Source organism: Mixophyes fleayi, chromosome 11, assembly GCF_038048845.1.
Source record: "Mixophyes fleayi isolate aMixFle1 chromosome 11, aMixFle1.hap1, whole genome shotgun sequence".
NCBI lineage: Eukaryota > Metazoa > Chordata > Amphibia > Anura > Limnodynastidae > Mixophyes > Mixophyes fleayi.
In genome coordinates, this window is record NC_134412.1 from 28,526,078 (window position 1) to 28,545,143 (window position 19,066).

Below are 19,066 nucleotides of genomic sequence, written 5' to 3' on the forward strand. Positions count from 1 at the left end.
GTCAATCGACAACTATGCACGAAACCACAGGAACTGGGGTGCAGAAAAAGGGCAGCAGGTGCTCTGGCTAGATGAGTAAAAATGTGAAATATTTGGCTGTAACAGAAGGCAGTTTGTTTGCCGAAGGACTGGACAGCAGTACAGCAGAACAAGGACCCCAAACACACAGCCAATGTCATTAAGAACTATCTTCATTATAAAGAAGAACAAGGTGTCCTGGAAGTGATGATATGGCCCCCACAGAGCTCTGATCTCAACATCATTGAGTCTGTCTAGGATTACATAGAGACAGAAGGATTTGAGCAAGCCTACAACCACAGAACATCTGTGGTTAGTTCTCCAAGATGTTTGGAACAACCTCCGTGCAGAGTACCTTCAAAAATTGTGTGCAAGTGTACCTAGAAGAATTGGTGCAACGAGGAGTCGCGTTTTGACACAATGTCATTTTCCTCAGTCAGCAATACATTGGGTTGTCACATTACTTCATTTGTGTCATGAAAAGACGTTTTGTTTTATTTTGCATGTCAGGGTAGTTTCTTCGTTATTGGCATGTCATTGTAGTCGCTGTCAGGGTAGCGAGTATCATTAAACTGACTACCACTGGAATGGAAGGCTTAGAGTACCCCATTTTCTTAAAGAGATTACCAAGCCACATCTCACCCAGTGTCCTCCTTCATTTGCCTCACGGCATCAGGGTCTGGCTTGACATTGAAGCTGCTCTTTCCAACACTTATTCTCCTGTCTCACTCCTGTGGCTAAAACCTCACCACAGCCCCCCTAGCACTCTCGCTTACAAGCTGGTGGAATAATTCTTCCTCCTCCTCTCCCGGCACTCACCTGACTCAATTCCCTTTCTGGATACAACCAGACATTAGATTTCTTAAGAACATAACCCCCTTTCAACTTTTCCCCTCATTTGTGGACCTACAATCAATACTGCATCTTCTCGTCCTGTCGCTCCCCCCCCCCCCTCCAATATGACAGACATCCACCAGATATCCCCTCTTGTCCCTCTTCCTCTAGAGGTCTTATCTCCACTTTCTATCGCCTTATTTTGCAACATAAACGTCTCCCCAAAGAGCCACATGAACTCAAATGGGAGGACAACATGGGAGAAAAGCTCACTCGAGGACTGGCCTAAAAATTACACCATTACTCAACTTTCTCTTCCTGCCTCTCTGTTCCATACCTTACTACCTCGTTCCTTGCCCTATGTCCCTAAACACATTCAAAAACTTATCACACACACACACACTCAGTGCGGTGACAGCTTGCACTATTTGGAAAGGCCCAGAACCTCCTCCTTCCATTATCAACTGCATCTGGCAGGTCTACCAAATGGAATACATTAAAAGCATTTTGCATCACACTCCTGTCCCCTTCACTTGGGGTCTGAAACCCCTGGACCGAATAACACGCTTCTTCCCCCCCCCCCCCCCCCTCTTGGCTCATATAACTCACTTATATCAATATACTATAGTGAACAGTGACTCCCATCTCTTCCCTCTATTTCTCTTTCTCCAATTGCAGTACTGATCATGCAGAACTTCATTTGAATCTCTTGATGCCTCACATGTGTATATTTTCTGTCTCTTGCTCCTCCAAGTGATACCTTTTTCATACATAGTGGTAGGTTACTTGGCTGAAATCAAATTGACCCATGTGTGAATTTACTGTAAGCTCCAGTGTGGCAGAGACTAATAGGCGTTCTCTGTACAGCGTTGCAGAATTAGTGGCGCTATATAAATAGCTGATGATGATGTATGCCTGGCTCAATTGTTCATTTTATAACTTGTATTGCTGTATTTGCATTTGTAAAACTCAATAAAAATGTTATTTGAAATACAGCCTTATGGTCATACTAAAACTGAATGGCAGTGTCATGAACCAGGGTTTCTAAACCCCAGTCCTCACGGCCCCTAACAGTGCATGTTTTCCATATCTCCTTGCTGGAGCACAGGTGTATTCTTCATTACTGACTGACAGATAACAGATCCACAGTGGTATCAATTACTTCACTAGTTACCTGAAGCATCTACACTGTTAGGTGGCCATGAGTACTGCGTTTGGAAAGCCCTGCCAAAGACAACATCCAGCTAGACTGTCAACAGTCATCCTCTCTTTGAGCCACGCTTTCAGAAGAAAAAAATAAAGTAGCTGTATTTTTTATTAACATTAGGGAAGAAATCGGCAGCTTTTAAACAGTACAAGATGGGTTTGTGGGTCATTGCTCCTTACAAAGTTCTGCTTTAACTTATTCATATTCTAGAATGTATTTTGGCACACTGTTTTCTGCTAATTAAACTGTGCTTTACAAGATGAAACTGTCTGGTCTAAAACTTTTAAAAGCCAAAAATGGCCACTCCACTATTCTATAACACCAAGTGGAAAATCATGGCAGAACAGTTGGGCGAACCAATGTTTTTCCACGTACTGTAGCACTTACGTATCCTATATAAGCAATGTGAGCCAATACGAGTCACAACGTGGCTACAAACTATCCACACAGATAAGACAGCTGGCAGATTACTTGACTTCAGTCAGCCGCCACAACACAAAGTAGAATGTACTGCGGACAAAAAATAAAATAAAAACCAAGACGTTTTAACATATATAATTTTTAATTCTTTTTGTTCATTTTCTTTTCATGTGCTTAACCCCTTGAGGTGCGCCAAGAGCGTGTAAATGGATTTCACACCTGTGTTGCACCTGGAGGACAGGAACTTGCAGCTGTATCTGCTGTAACAAATACAATATATATTTATATTTCTCTGGAAAAAAAATAAAAACGAAAGAAACAAAAAACCCATGCATATTGCACATTTCGACACTATGTATATAAAATACGTTTCCTTATATACAGATACATGTCATTTAGTTAATGGTTTTTTTTTTTTTGCCATTTACCATATTTTTTTGTTTTTCTTTAGTCATTGAAGTGGCATGGCACAGTTTAAGAACACAAGTTACATAAAAGCAACAGTGACCCACCCAAGCGTGGGTCAGACCTTGGCATAGAGTTGGCAGTAATACTAGGTACTAAAGTGGGTGGAGCGCAGCGATAGATGGCACATGCAGCTACAGATTCCAGGTAACGACCAAATAACCTGAGCATCATAATCCCCATATCCAGTAGCGGAAAGTCTAGTTTATTTAGCATGCAGTATCGCCAGATACTAACATTATATACCACCATGCTTTTATGGGAACAAATACATTTTACCTAATGTAGTATTTTGTCTAAATGGATTGATGTATTTTGCCCTCCTAGAATACATCACAAGTACAATTTAAGTGAGTAGCTTTGTATCTATTAAACTTATTTAGCTTCTCTGTAATTAAGCTAGATACAGTGGGTGTTTTATCCTTTCCTTAATGCAGAAATACAAGTTACTGACTTCAAGCTCTCCTAACTTTTCTCATGCTAGCTCAAGGCTCTAAGGTTCTACTGCTCACAATTAGCACAGTAGGCTGGTAAACAAACGAGGATGGCTTACTGCAAGCTGGGTTGGTTGGATGCGACCATCCATTGATACCACTAAGTGACCGGCTCCTGAACATTTGTTAGATCGGTACTAGCTATGTAGTTACAGAATGCAGCATAGTAGCAGGGATATGAGGCGGGAGAGGTAGCAGGGGACACAGTGCTCAACCTTCACGCAGTCTGGCTCAATTCTAGAAAAACACTAAAGAACTCACTAAAAAACAAAAACAAAAAAGCAAAACAAAAACCACAACAGGATTGGCTTGGCTGGCATTTTCCCCAACCAGAAAAATATATATACATATATAAAATTGCACAGTTTTCAGTATTTGATCTATACAGATACTGTGCTTGCCAGGAGATGTCGGTGTGTCACACTGAGTGTTACAACATTGTACACGCCACATACGCTCTCGTGTTGTGGGCATTTGTTGGTCTGAGCTAGAAAAGACGCAAGCCCCGGGCGAAGTTTTATTAATATTTACCAGGGATGTCCCAAACCATGTGCTGTCTGTGCGATATTATAGCTCTCCTACACTATATCCTGTGGTGCTATACAATGTACTAACCTTCGCCACCATATGCTGCTTTTTAAAATCATACTGGAGTCGATTAATTCCAAATTCTACGCTGTAGTCTAGAGCGTTGTGTTGAGGGCCGTAAGCAAACGTCACCACCGTATAACTGAACTGCTGGGAGAGGCTATTAACCAACACAATTATAATAATTGCTTTATTTAGCAATAAAAGCCCTGCTACAAACATCTATAATACGATCACAAATCGTGACACTTTCCCTTTCACAAGATTGGCAGGGTACAGTTGGATGCATAGTGAGTAAACCAGACACAATTTCGGACCCCAAGTCATGCTATAAAGGTGATGTTAGAACCTACTGCAGTTGATGCTGTATCTCCTAAATATATCTGACAAGATCTGCTCAACAGATCTAGACAGACAGAAAATATTAAAAAGTAAATACTGCAAATTATTTTTTTCACCACACCCTCTACCTCTATCACACAGACTTCAATGCAAGATAATACTGAACATACTAAATTAAATCTACTTCGGCCATGTTATATGGAAATATTCTTATTCTCTTTGAGCTAAAACCATCACAGTTCGTTTTTAAAAAAAATATATATATGACTGTAATAGAACTGTATGGATGTCTTTACATGGGAAAAATAGACAACATTCAAATTCCAGAAGGCCATACAAATTTGAAAGTGAACAGGAATAAAAAAAACAACCAAAAAAAAAAAAAAAGGAACACTAAACTCTTTAACGTGTACCGTTTGCTTCTACTACACACAATAGAGGCATTTTGTGGGCTGAACCAATATTCATCCAGTGACAAAATGCACCATCCTTCAATGGTGTCATTTGTTCCTACTGAACGGATTGGCGGCATTATCACCAATATTGGCTTAGCACAGGGCTAGATTATACTTAGCCATGTAGCACACAAAATAGTTGCCTGTACCGCAAGTAGGCAATGGGTACACTAAGTAAAAGCATTGCTTTTTTTATTATTTTATTTCACACCTGCTCTTTCACATTATCGAGCAACAATAATGCTACGACAAACTTACAGATGCATTCCTACATTCTATTTGGGGGCTGTTACATTTAAACATACAAACGGGATAGCACTAAAGCCGCTTTCTGGTGGTGGTGGTGGTGGTGGTGTCACAGTGGTTCGCACAGGCAATAAAAACAACCCAAAACAAAATAAGTCTGAACAAACGAATGACACCTCTGGAAACGGTAAACTCTGACTTGGGCTGGAGACGAGATATCAGCATCTTTGCAACAATGTGGTGCCGGTAAAGTGAAGAGTCTCCCTTCGACTTTTCAGTACAAAACTTGGCAGAAGTCAACATTGAATTATTTGGACAACGCAGCATAAAGGCATTAACAGTGTACTGATTAACAAGCTGGAAAACTGCATAAAGCTTGAAGTGCATACAACTACATTCAAAGATACATTGACGATGTGTTACACACACACACATAAGTGTTAACGGTTGGGGATTTCTTACCTAAAACTTGCAATTAATGTTCTACAGGATCACCTAGTGCATGCCTGCAGACATACGGTAATTGAGTGTGCGTAAGATAAGAGTAGGTAATACATGTATATATATATTCATGGTGAGGACTTGCTGTCTGAAGATGGTCCTCTGTTATTGCTTGATGGGTGTATCAGTGGTTTTCTGTAGAAAATAAGAAGTCTGTTGGAGTGGCTATAGAGGGGTTTATCACAGTTAAAGTAAGAAGCGAAGAAGTCCAATGGTTCTCATAACCAAAAGATAATTTGTTTAACTTATGGGTTCAGAAATGGAGCAATTGGTTTAGTTATACGAAAGGGTGGCAACTTGTCCTTGAACACCATCTTTAATTGATGACATTGCCATCGCCTGGGGGCATATGGATATACAGATATATTTATAGATATACATTAAAAAAAGTGAATAAAACTATTTTATAAACTAGGATGTCAGATTTTCTGGCTGTACAAGGATTGGGTCGCTGGCTCTGAGAGTCTGGCTCCAGTGTGTGCAGCAAAATGTCAAACAAAGACGTCACTTCTGTTCCCAATGCAAGTTCCTTTGCAGCAGCTGCCAAATCCAGCAGGACCGCATATTTGGCAAAGCAGGACCTGTACGCCTGTTTGTGGCCAGGCAGGTCGAGATTTCCGTGGCAAGATCTGCAGTGTCTGAATGATATAATACTCCGCCGTCACTGCTGTTTCACTTGGACAGTTTACTGATGACTCGTATCAAGGCTGCATTTTCATCCTTCAGTCTTTGATTGTCTGCCTTCAAATCAGAGAGGACCTAAAATAAATGGTTATAAAGTTAGGAGGAGAATCATAATCATCATTTATTAATATAGTGCCAACATATTCTGTAGCGCTTATTACAAGAATTTAAAAAAACAAAACAAAAAAAACAAAACCCAACAAAACAAAAAAAACAAAACCAAAAACACACTGACTGAATTTCAAATGCATTTTGGGCCACTAATGGCCAACATCTGCGTTTGTGGTAAGCAATAGCTTTGTAAGTTGACACAGTATAAAGAGGCTTAAGACAGGATTTTTACACCTAGATATGTCGAAGAAAACAGAATGTGATGTTACAATTTTATTAAATCGAAAAAAAATAATAGAAGGAATGAACAAAAATTGAATATTAAGACCTATTTACCAAAAACATTGTCTAGGGAAATATAATCTATCTGTCCTGTTTAAATTATATAAAAGATAATATATTCTCTACTGTAAGCTATAAGGACATTAGAAGTCACTGAGGAGCTTTGTGACCATATAAAGGCACAAGGTCACAAGCCAAGGGCCAAGTCGGAGGGGACCTCTAATATCCTTGTACAACACAAGGTTTCCTAATGAACGGTGAACAGATGACATCAAGATTCACGGCTTATACGGATATATATAGGAGTATACTTTAATGTTTTAAAAAGTCAGAAAGGATTCTTTAAAATGACCCCACTACCAACGAGAGTGCTTACATGAAGGGCACGGAATGTGGACGTGTTGTAAAAGAACCTCATAAACTACACGGAAGTCATGACACTACTACATAGATTGCAGATGACACAATGACTCTCTCACCACATACAGATATTAATTGCAGGTGTTTATGCATAAATGTCACTGGTTTATTATATTGCAGAGTAACTGTGTGTAGTCATAGGTAAAAGACAATTGCTATAACAACTACAATAAACACCAGGAAGAACAATTAAAAACAAACAAAAAAAAAACAAAACAAAACAAACAAAAACAAAAACAAAAACAAACAAAAACAAACAAAAAACCAAAAACAAACAAAAAACAAAAAAAAAAAAAGCCGCCCAGACAGCATTACCTTCAGCTCTTCTTCAAGTTCAGCTGCTTTACGCTCTAACGCTCTTCTTTCCTAAGGAGGAGAGATGACCCGGGAAAGAGTAAAGTGTCTGTCACTTGCCTACAAGGGACAATAACTCTGCCACATAGGAGAGAGACCATCCTGACCATCTAATCTAGAGGTATAGCCATCACTGCACCCCTGAGAACTGCATTATTTGTTATTTCATGCACATAATATCTACGTAGTCTTCTACATGCTACACATACGCGACAATGCATCTTTCTTCATTCAGAGATTTTTTTTTATCACTTTCAAAAACATTACACACCAACACAAAACAGGCTCCCTCAAAATATAAACACAACCTCTTCACATTGTATATGTAAATCTACCTTACGTACGAGAATACTACTGTAAACACAGGATCTATACTTTGTTCACGTGACAATTGAATACGTACAAAACGCTCTAGTTCCAGCAAAGCGGGTCTCTCTGCGTGGCGCTCCTGTCGCTGGAGAGGAGGGGAAAAAAAACGGTTAATGAAGGATAACGCAATGAGCTTCATTACAGAAAGGTCAATGCTTTCTTCCATGCATCTCCAGTCATATCAATAACAAACCGGAAGATGATGGGGTTATGGGGCAAACCAAAATACACAGACTTATCCTTTCAAGCGGCTATATAAACAAACCAGGAAAACAATAAACTAAAATAAAAATAAAACCGTTTGACCTGATTGATTATGGCTCAAATAGAATGAAACCGGACACTGAATTGTCTATAGACATCCTTGCAATAGACTTCCCTCCCTGTGAACAATACTTTGTGCCTACTCACAAGACAATGCTCACTGACATTATTGTCCACGGATCTCCAGGATTCAGGAGTTGTGGAACAGAATTAATTACATGAATGCAATAAGTTTACTTGCCTACAATCTTAACAATTAACGGTTCATTGAAAATGAGACTTCATATTCTTTAACATGTTATAATGTGTGGTGAACACACGTACAGAGAAACCAGCAGAATGAACATAGGGATCCCTGATTCGTATCGCGAAATAACAACACACACACAGCCCCAGGAGAAACATGTGCTACACTAACATGGTGCATAATAAAAGACAATCGCTTGCTGAGCTCTTCACTTTTTAGACCAACATTTTATTGATCTGTCAAAGTAATACCTGTGTAGAAGATGAGTGCATGAAAAGTCCAGAGTGGACAGAACACTGAACAAGCTGTTTGTGAAGACCACCAAATCTGGCTGTTGTCTGCCTTCACCGAGCTCTGCACCTGCTATGAACCTAGAAAATGGATTGAGCAACTTCCACTTCTGCATTGTTGTTTGAGAGACATGTTGGTATCAGTAGCAGATGGGGAGTGCTGGTGCTGTATTGCTATTTGTAGGAGTTTTTGGTACCTCTTGGTAAGTTAGCTCTCAATTTAAGAACACATATGTATGGCCAAAAAATAGGTACTCTCACTGTTTAGCGTTAGGGCCACCATAATAGCAGAAGTGCCGTGACGGGTGGCTTTCCATACATTTGCAAAAGTGTGCAACTGAGATTTCTGCATGTTTATGTACAACTATAAATAGCAACTCCTTTGTTGGTGATATGGGGATTTGGTTGTGTATTTGTTTCTATTTGGATAACACCACCCTTTCAAGCACCTGCTTTGAACCTATATGTTAATTGAGCAACTTCCACTTCTGTATTTTATGAAAGATACCAGATTCATTTGCCACAATGGAGAGGGGAAAGTTCTTTAAGTACAAATGGACAAAATTGTTTGAATACAGTGTGACATAACTCTGCCCAAAATCAATGTGCCAAAAACAGATTATATGCATTAGGAAAAAGCCATTTATTTTTAGATCCTTGTGATAAACGTGTAATGGCGGCTGTGCCTTGTGACTACATAATGTGGTTTTAAGACTACCACCATAAAATAACATCCTCCGTCCAATGAAGAAAAACTGGGCAGTGGATCAAAATGTGTCATAAAGTGATCTCATGGTTAAACACCTTCCACGCCAACAGGTAAACTGGGACAAAGAACAGACTGCACAGGTCTACCTGCGTGACTCTCTCCAGTTCCAGCTTTATCTGGGTGAGTTTCATCTCTGTCTCCTGGAGTTGCTCTCTCAGCGTCTCATTTTCAGACAGTAAGTCTTCATATAACTGTGGAAGAGGACAGAAGAAATACAGGATTCTACAATCGTATCAAGTAATTCACCATAAGGACAAGTTTTTATAAAAGAGGATTAAAAGCTTGTTGTAGAGCAGAGGCAGACAATGTATACATATCCAGTGGATGTTGAACTACAAGTCACAGCACGCACATACTCTACAGGTTCCTAAGCCTATTATATATATAGTTGTCAGACAGACACGCGATAATCAGAGGGGGTGCAGTGATTTGTAAGTTCATGGTTCAGTGTTAAGCTCAGACTTCCAAATTTACATTTGGAACTTAAAGCGGAATAATACTCGAAAGCCAAATTATACAACTGTTGGATGAAACCGGAAACAACCATAAACCATGAGATTATTTTTATTATCGTTTATTTATGAGGCGCCACAAAGTGTCAGAGCATGGAGAAAACTAAACAAAGTCAGGACACAGCCTACAGGGCATGACAACAACACAATGCAGTAAACTATCAACCCAGTAGAGCATAGGACAAAACATACAGGGCAGTAGAAATAAAGTGAAGTAAGTAATCAATCCACTAGTACTAAGGAGGACTAAGTAGAGGGCAGAATACTAACAAGCTAGAGAGTGGAAGGGGGAGAGAACTAAAGCAAGAGAGGGGAGAGAGGAATAAAGTAAGCGTTACCTGTGCCCTAAAGTGAGGGCGCAGCTAACAGGACTAAAGCCAGCGAGGTAAGAAGACAAGGGAGAAGAGGAGTTCAAGGGTAGGGGGCCTAGAGATGAGGAAATAAGAGTAGGGGGCCTAGAGATGAGGAAATAAGAGTAGGGGGCCTAGAGATGAGGAAATAAGAGTAGGGGGCCTAGAGATGAGGAAATAAGAGTAGGAGGCCTAGAGATGAGGAAATAAGAGTAGGAGGCCTAGAGATGAGGAAATAAGAGTAGGAGGCCTAGAGATGAGGAAACAGGGTAGGAGGCCTAGAGATGAGGAAATAGGGTAGGGTAGCCGAGAGGAAAGGAATAAAAGGAGGACACGAGGATAAGAGGGCCCTGCTCCCGAGAGCTAACAACCTAGAGGGGAGGGGCAGACAAACAAGAGACAGAAAGCAGGAAGTGGGGGTGGAGGACTGGGGGATGAAAAATGAGCAGGTGGAAAGATGATCAGAGGGTGAAAGAGAGGGAGGGTGAGGAGTACTAAGACTGGTGAAGAGGGACAGGGAAGGGGATAGGAGACCTAAAGAAAGGACATTGTGATTTTACCTATTAACTTATGGTACCATCCATGAGGCATAAGAGTCAATCTCACAGGCACACATGAAACCCAGCACAGCCATGTATGATACCCAGCACAGCCATGCCATGGAAGATCATCATACAGCCACTAGTTTCCTCTAAACTCTTATTACTGAAGGTGGCATACTTCCAAGTAAACATGGAAACAGATTACAGCAAATCTTCAGTGCTTTTTATAGCTTAAATTTCGGAAAATTTACAAGGGAAAGAATTGCTGTGCTCCATGAATATAAAATCCCAAGTAATAAACCTTTATATACATGAGTATTTGCAGTTTACAGCACATTATGAAATGAGATTTAGGTGTCTGTAGACGTGAGGCCTCACACTTATTGCAGAAGACATCAATAGTTCCATGACAACAAGAAGGCTCAAATAAACTGTCTGACACCTGACAGAAAGGGATAATACAATGATACAATTTATTCCATCACCTTTCATATTTTATATCCAGGTCTATGGACTATTTGGCTGGTACTGGGATATTTTCTGTGCATTTTGATTTAATATAAAGGGGGTTTCCACTAGGTATCCTCTTGCACCTAGTGCATCACCTTCCTATAGGGCTGCCCTTATTTAGGGATGTGTTTATAACCCCAGGCAGTCCCGTTTACTTCCACAGGGATACAACCAAAGACTGCTCACTAGATCTAGTTGAATCCTGCAATGCAAAACAGTACCAGAAAACTGTGTAATATCCCGAGACGGTGAAAACACTCCGGTGTGGCTGAGAAGCACAATGAGTGAAAGTGATTTACTTAGTAAAAGTTGCAGGAAGGTGAGCTCCGATCGCCACTACTGAAGAACGTCTCTGCATATCATGCGCATCACAACATAGCAACACAAGCACTCGCCTAACACACGGTTTAGGACAGTGATGCCTCCCAGCAGTGTGGGTACCACATTCCTTCTTATCCTACAAAGCAGAACCTTCATTCTATATAAAGGATTGTCACAAACCAAACAAAATCTTCTAAATACTAATAAACCATTCTGTTTCAACACGCTGATTAAATCGTATTGATACACAAAAACATGCTTCTTATTGCAGAGAGACAATCGCACTGTGAATGAGGAACATCAGAGGGGTTGTCCACGTACCTTCTTGTAGTTTTTCTCAGGCTCATCCTTGTGCCTCTGAAATGAGTATGTCCCTGCTCTGTAAGGCAGAATACTGTTTACGCTGTCTGTTACCCTGCAATCAGAGAACAGGCAATCTTTATTCTGAATGTATAACGTGGTCCAGAACCAAGTGTCCTCAATCAGCTATGACCCGATACTTAGACTATACACATACTACAGTTATTCACGTTAAACTTGCAGTGATTCAAAGTCTAGTAATATGCTGCCTTTTCCATAAAAGGAACAGATTTATCCCACTTGCATAATGTAAGAGCCCTCACCGACCCTGACAATCATCAATAACAATATTTCTGTTGATAGCTAGGTTTCCATGCATGGTAAGTTACTGCAACAGGGCTGCTAAGAAGGAGAACTCATAACCATGAAGGTTAAAAGATTAAAGAAACCATAGGGAAATTAAAAGTGTGCGAAAAATATTACCGTAAGTATACAATGGACACAGATCTCTTTTAAGACATAAAAGGGAAGTGCAAAGAATGGAAATTACACACGTGAATAAACTTGGTATTGTTCACAAAACAGTTTGATGTAACAGTGTCACAAAATGTTTAAGGTGCTGTATAGCTGTCTTCATACTTGTCAAACAATAAAGGCTGACAATGCATATATGTATTTGTAGTACAGATTGCACCAGTTGAGTATTAAATATAGTCACACCGATACCAAAAGGTTTATTTTAAGAAACAAAAAAAACAACAACTAGTAAATTCGAGCATGGTGAGTGACTGAAGTTCTTTGCTTTAAAGCTATAATGTGCAAGTTTGCAGTTCTATAAAAGAGAGCAGTGAAGACCTGATAGGGATATATAAAAGCACGTATGGCCTACCCACACTGACAAGACTCACTTTGTAGGCTAGACCAATGAGAATGCAGCTCATCGATTCACTTATGAAACAAGTGCCTCGTGAATTATGGCCAATAAGTGGCTCCTACTGAATTGCTCGGCTGCATTGTCAAGAATATTAGCTGAGCATACGATTTGGCTAGGCCTACTGAGTGTAGTCAGCAGATGCTATTTAAATTAGAATTACAGTGGATATGTTAAGGAGAAAGTCCAACTCCAGGGACTGCCTATTACGCAACTGTAACCCATATACTTTATCTGTTTGGGTAGGGCAAAATTGGCAGGGGTGTATCTAACATGCTGCATCTCCTGCACATTTTTCAAATGAGGAACGCTGTCTAAGCCTACCCCCCACAAGATAAAACGGTCTACACATTGACACTGTTTGCTGTGTTCATTCAAACTTCTCCAAGTTGTCAATCCCTTTAGAACGGAGTAATAACTGGCTGAGGCAGGGGTAACTACAGCAGGAACTATGGGGGTCCTGGGCAAAAGATATCCTAGTTAGGCTAGTCATTAAACAACAAGATACTTCAACAACTTGACAACCTATCTAGCGGATTTGCACTTCAAAAAAATACTTCAATAAAGTGTATTGACAATTTGGTTTAAATGTTTAATAACGCCCCATTTCAACCACCACATGCAGCGCACACAGATCACGCCCACATTGCTAGCTTTTATACAGTGTGGAAAAGGCAATATAAGCAGTGTAAAGACGACAGCTATTAGATACACTCCTAATAGAGAGCAGCCATCGGAACATAGTAAAGTATACAACACACAAGAATCCAAGACAATTACCTGTGCCCTGATGTGTCATTGTGGTTTACAGTCTCTGTGTCTTCATTGTCCACCACCTGTAAAAACAATATAGTTATATGATTTATGTATGTGCAGTTTATGAGTTGAATGTACTTTAGTCACATACGTGCTGATCCACTACAGTGTCTCATTCCTGTGCCATCCTGCAGGGGTGACTCATCAATACAAAGCTTTGTTCTGCAGGGGTGATCCACCTTCAAAGGTGTCAACAAAATAAACAAATCCAATATTTGCAAAGAAGGCATGGATGCAGTGCCCCAGTTATAGACCTGTTTATTCTCTTTATATATTAGTCAAAGCCAGCAAAGCCCAATCTAAAAAAAACTGAGCAGCGTTTCTTAGCTTCAGTGCTCACATCTCCACAACAGCTCATGTTTTCAGGATTTCTTTAATCGTGCACAGGTGAGTTAATCCATTTGGCTGGGCCAGTAATCATCCCACCTGCTTCCACAGGCAGAAATCCTGAAAACGAACCATCGGGGAGGTGTGAGGACTGGAACCAAGAAACACTGACTTAGAGGAACGCACCCGCCAGGCGATTCTTTAACTGATCACCTCAAAGATTCTTGAAATATGGAAGCAGCTCATAAGAGTTACACAGCTGTGTAAGGGGGCCCTCTAGTGGCACTTTAGGGAATATTGCTTTGTGGCATACAGAGAAGCAACTTGGCGTCAGTGGTTGCTCACACTATAAAAAGGAATGTGCATTATAATACAGTACTGTAACATTATACAACCATACGCTTAGTGACTAGACAACTAAAGGTCACTACACTGAGTTAATGCAACTTGACTACACACAAAGGACAAACCTGCATATTAAGTATGTCCATCGTTAACACCATCAGCAAGTAAACAAGAATCAAGGATGTTAGGCCTGTGTAATGCTCAGCGCAATGGATGGACCTGAAAGCAGCAGCAACATGATCTGAGAAGCAGTCACTACATGTCTCTGTAAAGTAATCATGGGACACAGCATACATGATGCACCATGATGACATATCAGCATGTCTGGTGAAATGTAATATTTTATCACAACATACTAAAAACAACAAAAAAACAAAAAAAAACAGACACAGAGGATACTAAATATTCTTATAAAAGTATTTCTAGCTGGTAGGTCTAGTAACATTAAATAACGAAATATAAGGCACCAGAATGACCCTATTAAGGGTAGGTATAAAACTCATATCAAAGAAGGATTTGATACAGAGCAGAAAGCAAATAAAAAAAAAAATAACTAAAACCTGTCCACACAACATCAATAAAATCCCAGAACTTAGCACTGTGAAGAGTGTCCATAAATAACAGGGACTGGGTAGCACACAGGAAATAGCAGGCATGTTCAGGTTTACAGAAGAGCCATAGTGCTGCTCAGCATGTACCAGAATCCTGCATCTCTGATAACCTATAGACATGAGCAGATACCAATACTATGCAGAGTCCCTAAACGCCCTTTTCTTGACACAACTGAAAACCACATAGGCAGGAGTCCTTATAAAGGCGCATTATACACTTATGTGCAGAATGTTGGACCATATCGAACCACTGTCCTATGGTTAGGGGTGTGGACATCAAATGCAATCTCCATCAGCTACAATAAAGAATTATTTAGGCATAACCATCCAATAAGATATACGCTAGGTATCAAGACACACCTATCCAGGTAATTGAGGATATCGATATGAATCTACATGGTACTGGACTAAGCTCACAAAAGTCTTTAGCGCATCAATGAGGCATTGTTTTAAATTCATTTTCCCGTGCAAGTTATGATTATACCCGATAGGAATGTTTATGGAAGATGACAGCCATACAATTAGCAACAGGAAATATATTCGACACGTGTACCAAGGTGAACACAGTTCAATGTAATGCCTTCCTTACTATACCAGCTTATATACCGAATACAACCCAGTGAAACCTTGTCTAAAATAAACCAGGGATATCTGCATCAAAACCATAGCAAACAATGCCCCAAAACAAGCATGCAGATGGGATGGACGTGTAGGCCTATGTATTAATAAAGCCAAGGTTTTTGATCAAGAGACAGCATTGGAAAAATGTAACAATTGTAATACACACAGAATTGTATGTGTGTGCAAGTATAAGTAGCACACAAACACAGTGTAGTATACATTATATGCATGTAGAATGTGCAGCATGTGCGCCCATAAACCAAAAAGTCAATGTGAATCTACAGAAGGATGTAGAATACAGTCATATGAGGAGACCTCACATAATGCCTTCCAAATAAGCCAGAGAGAAAAGAAACCCAGAGGACCTCATTTCCGACACACAGTAAATGTGCAGCCTAAAATTCCTCACCTTTACACCTGTGGAATTAGATGACCTGACCAGCTGAGGTACATGCCAATTCAGGAGAAACCTCTCCAAACTAGAACTGTCTACATCAAGCCTTCATCTCCTGTCTGTCCAACAAACCCCTCTTTGCCACTGTAAATTCCCTTATCTGCCCCCCTGCCCAACCACCACCAGTCCTCTCATTGTCATCATCATCATTTACTCAGCAGCACTCAAGACTTTGCAATGGTTGTTGTCAATTTTATCTGTAAAGTAGGTTGTGAAGTCTCCCCTCAGCAGACAAACCACCCCGCACAACCCTCAGTTCCTTCATTCAATGGAGTCAAGAGATCCTCACTCTATTCCTCTTCTCCCAAACCTGCCCCCTCAACCAGTTGTCTGCACGCGCCTCCACTCAGATTACCAAATGCTTGCCTGCACCCAATTTCTCCTTCTACGCCAAAGTCTTCCCCACGACCTTTAAGCATACCCCCCATTCTTAAGAAGCCCTCTGTTGACCCTACCTCTCTCTCCAACTAGTGGCCCATTCTCATATAATACAATATATATATATATATATATATATATATATATATATATATATATATATATATATATATATATATATATATATATATATATATATATATATATATATATACACATACATATACATATACACACACATACATACATATACCACTCGGCGAACTCGTACATTCCTTCGGCATCCACTGCCACCACTATGCAAATGACACCCGAATCATCCCCAGAACTCTTTCCTATCCTCTGTGGCCTTCCAGCCATCTCTATTTGGATGACAACGCTTCCTCAAACTGAGCATATTTAAATCTGAGCTCATCATCTTTGTCTCCACATCTCCCTCAGTCAACATTACTTTCTCCACCAGTACGGACTTGGTCATCCTCAAGGCCGACTTCTGCTTTACCCGCCACATCCAACTTACAATACGGTCACCTTCTCCTCCGAAAAACTTGCCCCACCCTCAATCAGTGAGTCACTAAAACCTTGGTTCACTTGCTCATTTTCTGTCTAGATTACTGTAACCTTCCCCTCACCCGCCTCTACCTCTTACAATCTGTCCCAAATGCAAAGTGCTCCAAGAAACATGCTTCTGCCATGAAGAAGAACGGAGAGGAAAAGGCATCTCATAAAAAAGTAAGCTATGAACTGGGGCATAAAGCCCTTCTATGGAGTGGAAGTAGCTGTGTGCCCCCTCCGCAGACAAAGTCCTGATACTTATTTCAGGTCACTAATCTTGGTCCACAAAATGACATTTCACTTTGCACAGCTCCACAGATCTAAGCGCACCTGCACTTTGAAAGGAACACTCACACAGCTGAGCTCCCATCGGCCAGTGCACACTTGTAAAGCAGCCATCTTGCTCTATACACATTTGCACATTGATGGAAATTCTAGTCATATTTCCACAATTTGAAGCGAATATCCCAATCAACGAGCATTTTGTACTGCACCTCTGCTGTTTAGTGCTTCATAAAATGAGCCACCGGTACACGCAAGTTAATACATCAGGAATGTACCAAAAATATTCAGTTTGGTGTTCTGGCTCAATCCAGCAGTTTTTTAAAGGATTTGGACAAATCCACCAAAGCTTTTTCCTCAGACAGCGGAAGAGACCACACTTGTCACCAGGTTATCACTGCACCACGGAGTCAACAGGACCTATCATACAATGCCCTATGTGAGGCATTCTAGTGTGCGAACATACACGGCACTGTTCTCCCCAGAAAATTTTGCTAGCCGTGTGGCATTAAGCAGCAGCCTGGGAGGGGGCAGCTGTATTACTTTGTAATAATAATGAAAAATATTGGAGGGTACTGCGCACACATGCTAGGACTAGTCAGACTGGTGGTCAGTGGTCTAACACACACTGCTGGCTGCAGTGCTCACATAGTGCCTGTTCTGATAGGAGAAGCAATGTCTTATTCTATTATAATAGGACTCTGATGGGCTCCCAGAGCCAGGGGTGACAAGTAAAAACAGTCAGCTGGAGCACCCGGGAAATAGTTGCTGGGGAGAACACTGCATGTTAGGATGCCACCTAAAGATCAGTGTTATCCTACATAGCCACCATAGGAGGTATTCTGAATTGAGCGTATATATTTAACATATGACAATAAAATTTGTGCTGCCACACACCCCCACACTATGCCAGGCACTCCGATATGTGAGGATCCACAGCCCCAATGTGTCATGGGGTCATAAGCACAGACATCTGTCAGCATACAGACCATATACAGCCACTGTGCATACAAGTACAAAGTATACACAGATAAACATAATAAATGACCTCTGCCAGACAAGTTGCAGCTGACACACCTGAAGAACAGATCACACGTGATAACACAGGCTGGATCTCATGGGTAACCGGTAAAGTTCCAAATTCTCAATTGTGCAATGTGATGTGTCTTAGAACAGTCAACAATCAACACTGCCAAGGCTGAAAACTAAGGTGGTACAGAGTTGGAGTCCTAGAAAAATGACACCGAATACTTTGAGGCTCCATATGAACTAAATCTGGCTGCAACACAGCAAATCAGGCAGATTCTCCTCCAGCAAACAAATAACTGCACTTACATGCAAGATACACAGAAGGACATTGTTGTAATGCTTCCGCTGGTCTACATTGGATGCGTCAGTATGCCTTACAGAGGTCTCTGCTTGGTGGTCAGCCACCTATATACTGAATAACGCTCGATACAGATAAACCCCAGGTGGTTGGAGCAAGAGAAAGGCCAAAAGTCCTACAATTACTCCAGGAAGCCCATTCTTCATATTCTCAGTTTATTTATAAGGCAAACCAGAATCTGAAGCGCCAAACAATCAGCCAAAAATAAACATAATATTAAACAAATAAGGGTTAAATCAATGTAAGAAGAGACAATAGAGAAAGCAACTACATTAGAAGACAACTAGAACAAAGGACACCTTACAAAGAGGACAAAAAGATAGGAGGTAGAGAGCCAAGCTCGTGAGAACCAACATTCAAGAGGGGCAGGGAAGTAAACGGAGACAGTAGGGGTGGAGGAAGAGAGTGGAAGAGGTAGATGGACCAAGAGGAGGGATCTGTGTAGGATGGGGCAGGGTAGCAAA

At 40.7% G+C, this 19,066-nt stretch overlaps 1 protein-coding gene across 5 annotated transcripts in view; it reads right to left on the reverse strand.

The window, feature by feature from the left end:
* Nucleotides 1-2,598: 2,598 nt before the first annotated feature.
* Nucleotides 2,599-19,066, reverse strand: part of PPP1R12C (protein phosphatase 1 regulatory subunit 12C) — a 73,527-nt gene continuing 57,059 nt past the window's right edge. For all 5 annotated transcript variants that reach the window (XM_075189733.1, XM_075189731.1, XM_075189734.1 and 2 more), the window contains 6 exons: nucleotides 13,607-13,662; nucleotides 11,917-12,010; nucleotides 9,447-9,551; nucleotides 7,825-7,875; nucleotides 7,383-7,433; nucleotides 2,599-6,329 (listed from right to left, as the gene is read on the reverse strand). In XM_075189733.1, the coding sequence (XP_075045834.1) occupies nucleotides 6,243-6,329; nucleotides 7,383-7,433; nucleotides 7,825-7,875; nucleotides 9,447-9,551; nucleotides 11,917-12,010; nucleotides 13,607-13,662 (444 nt within the window). In that variant the 3' untranslated portion in view covers nucleotides 2,599-6,242. The remainder of the gene's footprint in view (nucleotides 6,330-7,382; nucleotides 7,434-7,824; nucleotides 7,876-9,446; nucleotides 9,552-11,916; nucleotides 12,011-13,606; nucleotides 13,663-19,066) is intronic.